Here is a 17,083-nt window from a genome sequence, read left to right on the forward strand (position 1 = left end):
CCAGTTCTTTTTTTCCTTCCTGAACTATACAGTGCTCTACATTTTCCTGCCTATGATCTAGCTCCCTTCCTGCTCCGTTAACCCCAACTCTAAACCCGTTCACTGCTCTACTGAGCTTGATAGAAACATGCTCGCAGGCATGCATGCACTCACGCAAGCACGGACATACGCACAGGTTGGCGCCTGTATTAAAGCGGTCCCTACATTTCATGAGACCATGAATGTTTCTCTAGAATCTTCCCGCCTATTCGCATTCTTCGCTCTAACCTTTGCTGCTGATGCCATCCCCTGAGTAAAGAAAGCTCAGAATCCTCTGTTCCACCGATCAAAAGCACCTTAGCAGCATTCATTCCCTCCAAAGTCCAGAAAAGTAACTGTTAGCCTTCCTTCTAGGCTCCGCCCAACAGTTACCTAGCAACAGCCAGGTAGGCCTGGCTTGCTATAAACAGGACTGGTTGGCCTCTCAGCTTTCTCTGTCCCTTTTCTCTCTCTGACCCCCTCCCCTTTCTCCCTCCCCGCCCCCCATGTGTTCCCGGCTGGCCTCTCCCTCATCTTTTTCTCTTTGTCCTTCTCTGTACCCTCTCTTTCTCTGCCTCTACTCCCTTCTTCACTTCCCTTCCCATATCCCCCAAATAAACTCTGTTCTATACTACACCCGTCATTTGGCTGGTACCTGAGTGGGGGGTGGGGGGATGCCTCAGCATGGGCCCGCTGAGACAACCCCTCCCACACTCTACAAAACATATCCTTGGTTTTATAAAACATATCAGTAACCTAAGGTGACAGTCCCCACAGCATAAACTCAGTGATATTTTTACCATGTCCATTCACAGGGCCCTTTCTCCAGCTCCAAGATACACGGAAAAGCAACAGCCCCTCAGGCACAGAAACAAACCAGCTACCCACGATTTTCCAGGGCAGGCAGACCAGGGCTGAAATGCCTCCAAAGGCCAATTCAGGATAACTGTCAAGATTTTACCTCCAGGTCCTATATCTCACTTGCAAATGTGTCTGTATTGAACCTGCTTTAAGCGTTAGCTCAATGCAAACACTCTTCTCCACGGAGACAGCTGTTAAAGCCAACAGGGGCAATTCCTTCTTCACCTAGCAGCTGCTCAAGGTAGCAGTAACTTTGTAACAAGCACCAGCTGAGTAAACAATGACAGAGACACAGGGCAGGAGCTAGCCAAGGCAGGTTGTATGGGTGGGGGGGGGACCTCTCATTTTCCTAGAAATCTACAGAGTTGGGCCTATGTTCCTGGCTGTGCATATAATTCAAGAAAGACCTGAGCAGAATTTCCATCTGGCCTTATCTATGAAAGACCTTGAGACTATGAGCAAGCACCAAACAGAAGCTGAGGTGAAATTACCAACTCCTTGGGAGGATGTTAGAAGCCAGTCCCAACAGGAAGCTGCAGCCTCTCCCTAGAGAGATACTTAAGGAAGACTCAGTCAATCCCAAGCTAAGAGGCCACTCTACAACGTGACAAACACACTCTACAACATCATCTCTGAAAAGACCTTAAGAAAACAGTTACAATGTACATGATAACTAGAGAGTTGCCACAATATATTATTTAATATATTATTAATACAATAATATAAAAAAGCGTCTCACAAAAGTTCTAGGGTATGCAAAGACAACAAAGTATACTACTATATACAGTATATCCGCAGTAGCATGCTGCAGGCCCTAGGTTCAATCTCCAATGCCAGTAAAAGCAAGAATTGAGCAACCACCAATTTGAGGAGCTGATAGCCATTAAAACAAGGGCACAGAGACATGTGGATCTCCAGTGCCAGCAAAAACAAGAACCGACACCATCAAATTGAAGGGGTGAGGTGATGTTAGCAGTAAATCCTATCACCATTAAAACAGCAATCTGGAGGCACATGGACAACCTCATGCCAGTAAACACAGCTCGTTCAATAGTGCAAAGGATTTATCGGCAGACATAATAACACTCCTCTCCAAAAGAACAACCCCCCTCCCAGCTCAGGGAGAGTCAAAACCAAACCAAAACAAACCAAAACACAAACACACACACACAAAACAACGGTTAAAGGCCCTGAGAAAGGGGAAAGCAGAAACAAAAGACACGATTCCTCCAGAGGGCAGGCAGACAATGGAGGAGTAGCCCTATGCTCTGCTACAGACGAGCTTTATAGTCCATTAAAACACAAGGAAATCACAACAGATTCCCACACCAACATTCCTTAAGAAGATGGATATGAAGATTCTGTACAAGTTCCTGGCAAACAGCTTTGGCTGTACACCGGAAAATAACATAATCTATCAGGACTAACTAGAACTGTCCAAGAAACAAAAAAAAAAAAAACTTGATTTAGTGTTGAAATATCAATACTTTACAAGATGTCAAGAGAATAAAAAAGAAAATAAATACTCTTCTTGGCAAGGGACAAAAACATATATATTTAACATTTCATAACTATTCACGGCAAACTCTCACAACCAACTCTGCTCAGTGTGATGGATGATACATATTCTTAAAAAGAAGATTTCCTTAGCTACTGAGAGTCCCTAACTCCAATGGTTGTTTCCTGCCCAGAAGATGCACTCCACAGCCTCCCCTATCTTCCACAGTGTCCCTGAACTTTAGAGAGCCCTTACCCACCATTTCTTTTCAGCGCTGGGTCTGTGTAAGAATATGCCAGCCAATAGTCAGGGATGGACAGAGGAGAAAGGGCCCAGGGGCACTATCACTCTCTGTTGAACTATTTACTATTAGTAGCTTCAAAGAAAGGGGGATCACTGTGTATAGTTGTGTAACTCCTGATGGCCCCACTAGACTCCAACGGAGAGTTCCAACCCAATAGTCACAAAGACAGCCCAAGGTAAATTAAACGGTTTACAATGTAAACGTCATATATCTAGGACAGGAACTGAGAGATGCAAGCATTGGTAATGACAAGGGGAGGGAGATAAGATGGCAAGAGTAATGCAAAAACATATACATTAATGAAATTGTCAAGCAGCAAAGTCAATCAATGTAAAAAAAAAAGGAAAGAAAAAAATGAAAAAAAATATATTAATCCAGGAAAATAGTTCAAGGATAAAGAATTTTGTCTAGAATAAACAATGTCCTGAGTTTTGGTTCTAGCATGGGAGGAAAACAGACCCTAACAAAATCTTATCTATTGTTAATACCAAGTCTAACAATGGAGTGTTACAATGATTTCCTTGGACTGAGACTAAGCCGGGCTGTCTCTCTCCCCTTCTATTACACATTGTTATGAATGCCTCACACGCTCAGAATTCAAAAAGTAAAATACAATTATTGTAAAAGGAAAACAATCAGACTTTGTTTTGTTTATATAGAGAAAACTCTATGAAATTTATAAAAATAAACAGCACACACACACACACTCACTCGCACACCTCTCCAAATCAGAGACTATAAAATCAACATACAAATATCAACTGTATCTCACATTACAAAACACCCTACTAAATAAAGTCAAAGCAAAACTAGTTTCACCTACAATAGCATTCAACCACTGTAAGAAATAATATACATATATATATATATATATATATATATATATAGGCTTTATTTTAAAAAAAATCACTGAGAGAACTGAGAGAAACTAACAAGAAAGAATGCAGTATACCATGTTCATAAATGGGTGAGCCACTGTTAAAAGGTCACTCTCTCACAATTGATCTTTAACTGTCATTTGATCAAAATTAAACTGTAAACTGATGGATTACACATAAAATAAAGAAACGCCAAGCAGAGAAGTAACAATTGACTACATGGGAAGGTGAGCCCTGCAGAGATGATGCACAGCCCTGAGCTACCCACTGAGAGACAGCTAATTCTTCAGGAGGAAAAACCACCTAGACCATCAGCCTTGAGTAGATACCTAGAATAGAACAGGCATTCTTGCCCTCCTTTCCGTGTGGTCCTTTAGCTTTGAAAGCCTACTACATGAGTCTGCAACCAAGGGTGAGAGAGCAAAGCCAGTACCATGGTCCTGATCAGGAGCGTCCAGGTGGTAGCCGTAGCCCAGCAGTGTGCGCACTGCCTCTCGGAGACTGTCTTTGTTGGACTTCTTGGTTCTGTCATCCAGAAGAGTGTAGGGGACGAGACGAGGGTTTCTTCTATTCTTTACATCCTGTATAGGGAGAAGGTTTTTGGTCATTTGAGCCATGCAGCAGTGCTGGGGATGAAAGATATGGCTTGGGACAAGTGAGGCAAGCACTCTGCTGCCTACACACACACACACACACACACACACACACACACACACACACATACACACATACACACACAGTACGGAAAAGCCATCTAAGTTTGGAGGCATATGCCTATAATTTCAGGACTTGGGAAATTGAAACATGAGGATTTCAAGTTCAATGTTATCCTTGACTGCACTGCACAGTGAGCCCTTGTCTCAAACAGGAAGGAAAAACAAAATAAGCTAAAGGGCTGGACAGGTACAAGGAATTCTGTTTTGTCTCTTCTTTTTCCCCTTCCTCCCACGGTTTATAGTGAAGGTCTGACCATTCACTGCTATCTGAAAACAAGTCTCATGGGCTGTTTGTGGGAACAGCGACATTCCAAAGCTACTCTCTCTCAAAGCAACACCTCAGGGGCCTTCCCCACAACTCAGCTTCAAACACTGTGGCCTGTTCCTCTCACTTCTGACCTGGTGCTGAGTCTTCCCATCTCAGTTTCCCAATCTAGAACCCTGGGAGCCACATGAAGTCAGAGTCTGTGGACTGCCATTAGCAAGAGTCTACCTGTTGATGGAGTTCCTCTGGTTCCTGTGCACACGTGTGTCTTAGACCAACGGTGAGAGAATAAACAAGGGGGGAAACTACCAGCCAACTCTCTCCAAGAGTCCGCAGCCTACTTCTGACCCAGATAATGTCACCAAAAGAAAATGAAAGCTCAGTTCATCATTCTGACAATAGGCTGCAAACATGTGGGGCCAGTAGGAAAGGTTCAACACACATACACACCCACACACACCACAAACACACACATACCATTCTTCCAAATGATAAAGGCCTTCCAAATATATTTAAAATATTTAAACAATCTTTTAGTCCTTATATGGAAACACATTCTAAGTCTTTGAGCAATTATCCATTTTCCCCCGAAAAACTTCTAGTATAGGTGTTCCACCATGAGCCATCAAAAGACATCCTAAGAAGAAAGTGCCTGGTCTTGTTCTGTGATCTGCTGGCTGGACAGCATTGAGCAAACTCTTCCCCTTATGGTCCTGTGCCAACTATGTGTGAAGAGGGAACAAGACTCTTTCTTCCTTGGTGGAAATGCTGTGAGTTACACAGGGTAACTACCAAACTCTAAGCTTGGTGGCAGTGTCTAATAAAAAATGGTTGTGGAATTTGTCAGTAGCCAGGCCATGCTCTTGCCTTTTGCATTACACAATGAAGTCAGATATTTTGTTAATGAGGGCAACAGTGGTACACAGAATTTTAATGGCAAGATAGATTAAGATACGCTTAATGGGTGAAGCTAAATTTCACGTTTACCCTCTGCTCTGCTGCCTCTGCCTCTCCAGCTACTCCCGTGAGTCCTTCTATCCATGACCACTATTAAATACTCAACTCTAGAAAATTCTGGACACTTGTTTTCCTCCTACATTGAACAAAAACTCATTTGGTGTCCTTAACAGATGCAAGGCTGTTCACAGACTTTACTTATTCTCCGAGGTGTTGTCACACCCAGATCGCACTGGAGAAGTAACTTACAGTCTACTGCTCTCTGGTGGTGTTCTGTAACAGGCAATGTATCATCTTACTACTCTGAAAAACAACACAGAACAAAATCTTAAAGGTAATTCCGGTGCTCAGGGTTGGACTCAGGAACTGTGGATCTATTTATTATTGTTGTAGTTCAGTCTTTGTATCTCAAAAGTCCCTTCTAAACCATCTCAGGGAAGGGAATGCCCAAAACCATAGGACAAACCACTCTTGTAATATGATCCCTTTGGTGCCAGTGAGGGGTCATATAGCTCAGCACATGCTGTCATAATGCCAAACAGAGAGCTATGGTTACCTAATTTCTTTTTTTTTTTAATGTAATTGTTATTGTTGTATATATGGTTGGAGGCAGAGCACTGCATCATGCCACAGTACACAAGTGGAAGTCAGAGGTCATCCTTGTGGAGTTGGTTTCCCCAGTCTACCTTTACCTGGGTGGTGGGGGTGCAGCACAGGTGGTGAAATTTGAGAAGAAAGCACTTTAACTACTGTACCTACAGAGCTACCTCAGCAGTCTAGTGGTGTAGAGATTCGACCAGATGGATAAGCACACTGTAGGAGTATCTAATGAGATTTCTGTAAAAAGCCATGACTCATGTCTTCAGTTGGAAACAATAACCACCTACACTTAGAGACTCCTGGGTACCTGCTGGATGCCGTAAGTCCAGCCTTGCCGGATTCGGTCCCGGGCCCACACATTGTGAGCATTTTCAGCCAACTTGTCCACCATTGCTTCCTGAGACGGGGTTAGTTTTATAAAGCTCAGATCCATTGGGGCAGGCTTGTATCCACTGGTCAGCTGGTAACTGCAAAGCAAACAGAGAAACTTCAAATTGGTCTTTTTGTTGAAATCCTGTGACAAGTCCTGTCCTGATCCATCCAATCCCAATTGTTCTGCTGAAGACTGACCAGACCTATAGAGCAGACAGCAAGCTCTAGCTCCTTTTGTTTCAGCTGCTGCCTGGGTAACTAGGAAAAGCCACAGGATCCTTATGTTTCAGCTTGCATGCCAGCAAAATGTAAAAAGAGACCACTTACCTATATGTGAAAGGCACAAAGGACCTACAGCTGTATGCTCTTAATAGTTGAGGCTTTGGGAGCTCAAAGTGTTAGTTATTTAAAATGAGCAACACTTTGTAAGGGCTTTGTCTTCATGTATTTTTTTTTAAGATTTGGAAAGGAAGGAGGGGAGAGAGAGAGAGAGAGAGAGAGAGAGAGAGAGAGAGAGAGAGAGAACAAGTAACAATGGAGGTCAGAAGAGAGCATCAGATCCCCCGGAGCTGGACTTGCTGTGGTTATAAGCTGCCTGACATGGGAACCAAATCCAGGTCTTCTATAAAAGCATTATGTATCCTTAACCACTGAGCCATCTCTCCAACACTAATACTGTTTTTCTTCAACTTTTGCTGTGTGTGCGTGTGCATGTGTGTGTTATGTGCTCCTGTGTGTGGAGGCCTTCGCTGATGTCAAGTGTCTTCATCTATCTCCATCTTGTTTTTTGAAACAAAGTTTCTCAGTAGACCTGCACCAACTAGTCTGGTTGGCCAGTGAGCTCCCAGAAATTCAACTATGTCTCCACCTCCCCACCGCTGGGAGTACATGAACACTCCAGCATACCCAGTTTGTAAGTGGGCACTGAGGGGTCTAGACCCAAGTAGCTATCAGCAAGGGCACGCAGATAATAAAGATTGGCTCTGGGTAAACGAGGCTAACAGAAAGCTTCCCTGCCACATGTAACCGTACCAAGGAGGCTCTTTGGATAGTTGGGAAGAGGGAGGGGTGCCTTCTTAATAAAACATTACCGACAGGTTCTATTCCTGTGAAACCAGATAATCCTGACACGTTTAGTTCTCTTCTTAGATAAAGTTTCTCCCCAAATTGCTTTGATCTGTGAATGATCTCAGTGAGAAGCATGAAGTTGTGTTTGTGTTTCTTAATTTGAAGTTGAATGAAAACTAGTTGACACTCATTTTCAGGTGTGGATTCTGTGTGTGTGTGTGTGTGTGTGCGCGCGCGCGCAAGTGTGCGCGTCTGTTTGCACACTTATATGCATACACATGTGTGAAGGATAGATGTCTCTAATGACTCAGGTGTCATGCTCCTTGTTTTCCGATACTGCATCTCTCACTGGCCGGGAACTCACTGAGAAGATTAGGCAGGATGACCAGAAAGCCCCAGAAATCCCCCTGTCTCCGTTGATGCAGGTCTGTGTTTATAAGTATGCACAACCTTGCCCAGCCTTTTAAGCATGGGTTCTAGGAAATCAAACTCATTTCCTCATGTGTGCAAGGCAAGCAGTTTACCAACTGAGCCATCATCCCAAATTGTAAACTACAGTTTATGTCACCTGAGTTTCTATCACCCTGTACAAGGAATAAAGAAAGGTAGTTTTAAAGGAGTTTGTTTGAATAACTAGTAATCTCATCCAAACTAAGGTAGCTACCCCTTGTTAACTTCTTGTTAATCTGTTTGTTAACTTCATCTCATGCAGTAAATACAAATACAGGTGTCTTTGAAAGTCATACATTCAATAGGCTGGATTTGAGGCTGCTGGCATAATACATGCTTCACAGGGAGCTAGACATTTCTAAAACCATTTTTCTCTCTGCAGTCATCTTAAGAACGATACTAGAAATCACTTCAGGGACTGAATTAAAGTGCTTGCTGTTGAAGAGTAAGGACCCAAGTTTGGATCCCTAAAACCACTAATAAAACTGGATACAGTAGTATCATGTCTGTAATCCTAGCAGTCCTAAGTAAAGGAAACAGCAGAAGCACCAGCTAGCCTGGTGCACACAGTGGTGGACAAGAGAGAGACCGTGCCTCAAACAAGGTAGAGAACCTGAGATTGCACTTTGACCTCTACATGCATGCTTTAGCACATGCATGGCTACAGTCACATATATGAACACACACTCACATGTATACATATGCTAAATCATTAATCAAAATGTGTATTTTAAAGAAACATAAATGTACTTTGGTTAAAAATGTCCTTTTCACCACATTAATGCTTTTTGATAAGGTACACAGTGATCAACCAATGACTTACATAAAGTACCATCTTGAAAAAAACAAAGAGCTCAGAGTTTTCAATAAAAGGAAATCGATGTTAATCTTGGAAGCTAGATAGCTTGAAGTAAACCTTCAGATTGATTCCTGAAAATTCACAGGCAATAAAGAAACAATTCTTGTAACAATTCTTACAAAGCAAAGTTCTATAGCCTTTCAACAACAGTCCTATCTATACAATGCATGCTATCTTCTAGAACTTTCTGGAAAAGTCCTAACAGAATCAGCTACTATAGCCATCTCTCCTTTCATATATTTGTTGAACAGCAGCTTTTAGTATACCTATTTCAACAAGCCTACTCCCTGTGACAAAAACTTTATAAAATTAGCTCATTAGGTAGGTAGGTAGATAGGTGTGCTGGAGGGGGGGTGTGGGGTGTGTGTGTGTGTGTGTGTGTGCGTGTGTATGTGTGTGTATATACATCATATAATATATAACTAAGAATATATGCAACTTCAATCCATTCACTTAATAACAGTCTTTTGTAATTATTATCTTCTAGTTTTATTTTGACATGTATAAAATCTAATAAAGTAAAATAAAAATTACAGTCTGGGCACTGGTTTCTTAAGTAGAGGTTTGGCTTTTTGTTGTTGTTGTTGTTTTGTTTTGTTTTATTTGTACATACTCTGTGAAAAGAAAAACAAGAGTAAACCAGACAAATCCTGCTGACCTGCCCATTCTACTTGCATCAAATTCCTAAGGTTTTTTGAAATCAACAAAAACCTTAGTATCACTTGGATGAGCTGATGGGGGTCCTGTAAAGTGGCAGACCAATTTTATACTCCATTCCCAAAGGACCCATAGGCTTCTTAAGAGGGCATTGTAAATGAACCTAAAAGAGACCAACTAAAGTGCTGTAGCCAAAGCATGGCAGACCACCAACAGCACTCAGCAAGTCCCTGTGTTTCCCAGGCACCTTCACCCTGCTTAGTATGAATCAAGTTAAATAAAACCAGGAAATCACTGTGTGGTAAACAATACATGGTAAACATGAGAAGATGAAGTCTGGGTTAAGTGGGTGTTAACTTTAAATTTGAGAAGCAAATCGTCCCTTCCAGGCCTTGAAACAAATAGGGATACTCCAGATGACTGCACAGTGGAGATACGAACAGCATGTCTTGCTGGAAGCGTATCTAGAAATGAACGCTTGGCTGACATTTTCATGGAAAGGGTATAGAGAATACTCAAAGCAACACTCTCCAGAAAACAACTAGAGCAGAATTAATTTGAAACAGAAATTAGAATTGGTAATGTCAAGGCATATATTTCTTCTATTATCTCACTTATTTTTGTTCATTTTAATATAAATATCGATGTGGTGAAGTAGTGAAATAGTCATGTGGTCCTCTTTTGCTTGGGGATTTTCCTTGGATCCGTGGCAATCTTGAGTCAAGACAAAGGACCATTTCAAGAGCAAAGGCTGATCATTGAGAACACTGGGCAGACAGCATCCTTTCAAAGAGAGGGCAGAGAACACAATGCAGTGTGTGCAGATGGGCTGCAGATGAAGTTTTAAGGGAAAACAGAAACAGCAATTCCTAGTAGATTGGGGCTCGGATGTCCAGATACTATAGATCTATCCATGAGATGCACACGAAACAAGTAAAAGCTATCACTTCAAAACACAAAGAAAGGGGCTGAGGAAACGTCTCAGTGGGCAAAAGCACAAGCCCAATGACCCAGGGGTGGAATCCCCCCAGAACCTTGTGAAAGCCAGGCAGAGCCTGCACGCATGCATCTGTGATTCCAGTGCTCCCTACTGGGAGGTGAGACATAGAGAGGAAGAGTTTCCAAAGAGCTCACAGGCCAGCTGGTCTGAGGTATGCAGCAGCAGAGAGACAAGGTAGAAAGGCTGTCCTGGAACCATGCATGGTCCTGCACCACACACACACACACACATACATATAATGTGTGGTGTATGTGTGGGCACATGTTTCTCTATGTGCACAGACACCACTTGTGCATGTACGCGGGAACATTTGTCTGTAAGCATGTGGACACCCAAGAATGATGCCCAGAATCACCCTCCACTCCTCATTCATTTTGCTCACTGAGTGAGGCAGGATCTCTCAATAAAAATAAGATTTCATTACCCATATGACAAGTCTCGATAGCCAACTTGCTCAAGGGACACTGTCTCCACCTTCTTAGGCTGAAATTACAAGGAAGGCCATCACGCCCACTGGGTATTTAGGAGGATCCCTAGCAATCTCTACTCCTAACTACACACTTGAAGGCAGGTGTTTTGACTACTAAGCTGTCTCTTCAGTCCATTTAAATTTTGGAATCTGCACTGCATAGCCAAGAGCATGGGCCCATCTGTCTCCTCCAAGGTTCATTCCATTGTGCTAAAGATACACATCAATTACCAGGTATAGGTAAACCATTCAACTTACTTCTTGGGCAGCTTCATTTTCTTTACCTTCTCTTCAGCATGTTCATCAGCTATACCCACGTGACATCCCAATGCCAGCAAAGTCCTGGAAAGCAACAACAGAGATGAGCCTGAAGAACCAACTCCCTACACCTGAAAGCAGCCAGCATAAAAACATGTGAGAGTTATACCGTATCATTCACCTTGCAAGAAGAGTGCAAGGCTCCCCTTCCAAAGGTAAAGGAAACACATATCCATCAGTTTACTTCCAGGTAAGGGGAAAGACAATGAACACTGGAATGACTCAAACCCTTAGCAGTGGAAAGCTGAACCTGCACCCCCCCCAGCCTTTTTAATAGTCTCTAAATGGATGTTTCTGCATATGGCAAATCAGATACCTGGAGTTGCACACAAGGGCTAGCACTACTGTGTTCTACCATTTGCCCCAATTTGAATATATGCCAAAGCTCTTTTTCTGAATCTTGGTATTTCCATATTCTACTACAACCTTCCTGGCATTGCTCTCTCCCATAAAGCTGGTTACTTTTAAATTCCCAAAGAGAGTTATCTATTGAAGTTTACATTTTTTAGATTTATCTTATGTGCATAAGTGATTTGGCTCAATGAATGTATGTGTACTGTGTGCATGTCTGGTGACTGTGGAGGTCAGAGAAGATATCAGATTTCCTGAAAGTGGGGTGACGAGTGATTGCAATTTACCATGTGGATGCTTAGAACTGACAACTGACAACTGCAAAGCACTTGTCTCTCTTAACTGCTGAACTCTCTCTCCAGACCTACTTATTGTTTTTCTTAAATATTCTGTTTGTTTGTTTAGAGGGACACACATATGAGCAGAGGTCAGTAAAAACCTTGAGGAAGTCACTTTTCTCCGTCCACTGTGTAGGTCCTGGGGATCAAATTCCATTTGTCAGGCTTGGTGGCTAGTGCTTTTAACTGCCGAACCATTTCATCACTCAAATGGGTTATTTGTTGTTACTGTTGGAACTATCAAAATGTCTTAACGTATTTCCTTTTAATAGTCTTTCAAGGAGACTTTTCTTTTCTGTTTCAAACAATGCTACAATGAATACACTTAGTACATACTAGAACCCATGACTGCCTGATCCATCTATGCATCTAGACATACAAATATATGATGTCTGCCCATATATTTTATTTGGTCAACTAGATATAATTGCATGGATAGAGATATTAATAAAATAAAGAAAGTAATGGTTAAAACAATATTTAATCAGCAACAGAAGAACAGAAAATTGTCAAATGGAGTGAATCCAAGTTGTATTTATTCAATAACAGTGTCCTGGAGCACAAAGTGTGTTAACCTGTTCAATCCTCCATTCAGTAAGCATTTGTTAAATGCCTAAGTGCTGAGTCCTGTGCAGTGCACAGTAGATCCAGGTCTTGGGATCAATGAAATATGCACAGGGCTAGGAAACTATCAACTGGGAATACCAAAGTCAGCTTAGACAATAATGTTTGGATTTATTTTAAATTTAGGTAATCAGCCTGTGAGTACATATCCATCAGGAAATCTGATTATAGCATAATTTCTAAGCCGGTGCATGGGTGGACATACATCCTATATGAATTTTAACAGCTCTTATGCTCCTATCAAGGAAAACTGGCACTCACCATTGCACTTGGCAAAGGGAGGAGCTGTGAGTCTATGCTGACAAAGTCACATTGATCATGATTGCAAAGCTCCCTAATTCATGGAAAATTCAGTTACTATATGCCATCTTCTTATGGTCTTTATTCTTTGTAATTTTGTTTTGTTTTAACTATGTGTCTATGTGTGGGGTTTCCACATGAGTGCAGTACCTAGAACTGGATTTACAGGAGGCTGTGAGTACTCTGCGGGAAAAGTACATATCCGCAGTTACTGTGCCATCTCTAGCCCTTTCCTATGGGCTCTGAAGAGAGCCAATGGCTTCTGCAAACTGTGCTATGACCTTCTCAGTGGTGATTCATGCAGCCTTTTAATCCTCTTCCCAGCAAACTCTTCCTAGAGAAAGTGTGGCTTCATCTCACACAGAGAGTAGACCATCACAGGCTGGGCCTGAACAAAAGCCCAGGACAGTGGGGATCCACCAGACTAGTGCTGTGGGTAAGGCATGCTCTAAGATACAGAGCCCCTGCAGCTCTCAGAGAGTGAAGAGGTGCATGCAGAGGACTTCAGTGAAACCAGATACAGCTTAAACTATGGCAAATTACAGTTTTTATAAACAGCTTTGAGATCTATCATAATCACTAATAAAAAAATAAGGCTCCATTGGCATAGAGGGTTAGATAAGGAAGAAAATACTCCAAGCAGACAACACAGCCAAGGTCTGTGGATATGTGTGGTGGGGAGAGCAAGGCTGACAAGAGGGACATTTGTAGGTTACATTATGGGCAAGCTTGCCATCTTCTCTAAGCTCAGTAAATGTCTCTTGTGTCTTGACTCATTAGTTTTCTGTGTTAACTCCAGTGAGTCACATCATGTGGGTATTTGGTCAAACATTATTTCAGATCATTCCAAAAAGGTGTTTTTTGATTGAAAAAACCATTTAAATAGATGACTTTATGTAAAAGCACAAGACTGACCACCCCACTCCCCCAGCCAAAGAACTGTGTTACAAGAAGAATCCACTGGACTCAGAGCGCTGCTGTTTGACTCTGTGGGCTAACCCATTCCAACTACACATACAACCAAACCAGTGTGTGTCTCTCTGCCCATGTCTCTTTCTCTCTGTATCTTAATATTTCTCCATGTCTCCATGCCTATATATGAATATTTCTATGCCTCTTTCTGTCTACCCCTGTGTGTTTGTTTGTGTGTGTCTGTCTCTCTGTATATAGGTGAATAGAGGTGAATCTGTTTGTATCTCCATATGTCTGCCACTGTATATGTGTGTATGTGTCATATGTGTATGTGTTTAAATGTGTATGTGTGTGTGTGTGTGTGTGAGAGAGAGAGAGAGAGAGAGAGAGAGAGAGAGAGAGAGAGGAAGAGAGAGAGGAAGAGAGAGAGAGGGTATCTGTCTAGTCTATCTGTCTCTAATTCTCTGTCTCATTGCAAAAGCATGTCTACCTTTTTCTTCCTGCCTGGCCCATTCCCTCTCCTAATAATTGATGCATTATGTGTGTGTGTCTGAAGCAGTTTCTCTCCTACCATACTCCCCCCCACTGCCCATGTGAGTGTGTGGTATTTGTGCAGATAGCCTAAGAACCTGGTATGCCTGTGTATAGGAGAAGCAAGCTTTTGCCCCTTTACTCTGACTTTGAAAGAAATCATATACATGAACCCAAGTTAGCTGAGAGATGCAGTAGGGATGTGCTCAGAATAAACTCCTGAGCAGAATCATTAGCATTCCCTTCAGGGAAAAGCACTACACACAGGCGTCTACTGATTCATCAAACCAGCCCCAGGAGCTGCTAGAAAGGAGATTAGATTATACACAGCAGTCAAAGGTTTAGCACACTCCATGCAAATTTGTACATTTCTACACTCAGCTTGCCTAGCCATCAATTGTTAAAGTGACAAGGGATATACTGCAAATTTAACTAAATTATACTGTAAAATACGAGGAAATAACAAGCCACCATGAATTATGGGGAAAAAAAATGTGTGAATGTTATGTCATGACTACAAACCAAGATCAGAGCTGCAGAATGCCAGAGATGCTCATGGTGACAGAATACATTCCTTAGCTCAACCAGCCTGATCCTAGTCTACCTTCAGTAGGTTCTTCATTGATCTATGGTGCACACACCCCTTCCAGAAAGAGACCTACAGAGCCTAAGATCACTCCTAATGTGTCCATTTGCATGACATTAAACTGCATCAGCAATATGTGGCATGCCCCAAGCCCTGGCTGAAAATAGGAAACATCATTTGGGTTTTATACTGAGTCTGTGGTAAGTAGTTTCGGTGTGAATTACTCCTTGCTCTTAGCAAACAGGAAACAACGGAACAAATACAGAAGCTTGTTAATATAAGGGACTAATTAGACTGAAACTAGTTCCATAAAACACTAAGGAGAGATATGAAGATGGGCGGAGCGCATAGGGTAGGGAGACATGGCTCAGCAGTTCTCCTAGAGGACACAAATCCAGTTCCCAGGACCTGTGTCAGGCATCTCACTACCACCTGTAGTGTAACTATGGCTCCAGGGATCTGACACCTCTTCTAGCCTCCACAGGTGTACACACACAAATACATACATGCACACACTACAAATAATAATAAAAGTTACACAATTTTTCAAAAATTTTAAAATAAAATCTGAAAACATATCCCTTTATTTATTCCACCACAGCTACACTATTTATTCACAGGAAGATGGCATATACCAAATCTCTACTGGCCTAATAACAATAATAATAATAATAATAATAATAATAATAATAATAATAAATAATAATAATAATAATAATAATAATAAAGATTCTGTGGGGGCAGAAAGATGGCTCAGAGTCAAATGTTTGCTTTGCAAGCATGAAGACTTCAATGGGATACTCAGAACCCACGTTTTAAAAGGCCTGTGTGGCAGTGCACGTCTGTAAACACAGCACCAAGCAGACAGAGGGGAGAAGATCCCGGGGGCTCGCTGGCCAGCCAGTCTAGTTGAATTAGTGAGCTCCGGGTTCAGTGAGAGACTCTGTCTCAGGAAATAAGGTGACAAGTACTTCAGGGAGGCACTGGTATCAAACTCGTGTGTGTGTGTGTATGTGTGTGTGTATGAAGAGATGTACACACATACTGGAAGGCACTGGTATCAAACTCGTGTGTGTGTGTGTGTGTGTGTGTGTGTGTGTGTGTGTATGTGTGTGTGTGTTTGTGTGTATACAGAGATGTACACACATATACTGTACAGCTCCCTTTATGAAAGCCCATCATCAAAACTGAAAGTCTGGTTAACTCCTATAAATAATGTCCCTAAATACATTAAATCAGTGCTCTTTAAGATAACTGTGGTGAAGGGCAAACTTTCTCTTCATTTCTATTTTCTCAGTCTGATACTGTGGTAAATAAATATAATAAAAACTGATATGTAAAGTTAAAACATTTAAATCAAGAAATATAATGTATATGCCTCTATTTTTAAATTGTTACATTTATGAAAGTTTCTCCTTTAAATTGTCATGAATATTTCCAACCACTTAATTTGCATATCTAAAATCAGCACAGACCTGTAAAAGTGACTAGCCAGTCTCTGGCTCACACTCCAAGCAGTACAGTTAGAGTCTAGAACTCTTGTATTCTTTAATTCCCTTAAGCAAGCATAGGCTTCCCTTTGGAAAATACTGATGTAAGCAAAAATACATGAAAATAAGAGGGACCACTGTATCTCACAGGGCCTTCAGTAGAAACTGTGGAGCCAGGGTAGGACCAGATCTGACCCAGGTTAAGACCCATAGGCCTGTGTGGAGTTTCATAGTTCCTAGCTGCCAAAGCTGTGGACCCAGAAAAGAATTCCAAGTGGTTCAGGAGTTAGGCCCACAGGCATAGAGAATTCTCTAGCTTCCAGCTCATGGTGCAGCCCCAGGCAGGATGTCAGAGGTAACCAGCACAGTTCCTGACCCTCTGATAAAAAGGAACAGAGCTTCTGTCTATCCATACCCATCCTCCAGAGGAAGAGAACACCCTACCCCCTAAGACTTGCCCTCTTAGGAACAGTGTAAATACCCCACAAAGAGAAGTTTGAATTTGATAAAAAGATGATAGATAGATCACATGATAAATAAGTAAATAAATAAATAAAGATCCAACCATCAAACAACTCTAGAGCCATGTATGAACAGAGAAACAAAACCAACGCAAAGTCAAATTCCCAACAAAAATATTGATCCAATCCACCTGCACTTC

At 41.9% G+C, this 17,083-nt stretch overlaps 1 protein-coding gene across 11 annotated transcripts in view; it reads right to left on the reverse strand.

The window, feature by feature from the left end:
• Ryr2 (ryanodine receptor 2) overlaps positions 1 to 17,083 on the reverse strand; it is a 562,694-nt gene that overhangs the window by 212,238 nt on the left and 333,373 nt on the right. For all 11 annotated transcript variants that reach the window (XM_029468301.1, XM_029468299.1, XM_029468302.1 and 8 more), the window contains exons 25-27: positions 11,231 to 11,314; positions 6,405 to 6,564; positions 3,993 to 4,140 (exon numbers count right to left, since the gene is read on the reverse strand). In XM_029468301.1, the coding sequence (XP_029324161.1) occupies positions 3,993 to 4,140; positions 6,405 to 6,564; positions 11,231 to 11,314 (392 nt within the window). The remainder of the gene's footprint in view (positions 1 to 3,992; positions 4,141 to 6,404; positions 6,565 to 11,230; positions 11,315 to 17,083) is intronic.

The sequence above is a fragment of the Mus caroli genome, chromosome 13 (genome assembly GCF_900094665.2).
Source record: "Mus caroli chromosome 13, CAROLI_EIJ_v1.1, whole genome shotgun sequence".
In the NCBI taxonomy this organism is placed as follows: domain Eukaryota; kingdom Metazoa; phylum Chordata; class Mammalia; order Rodentia; family Muridae; genus Mus; species Mus caroli.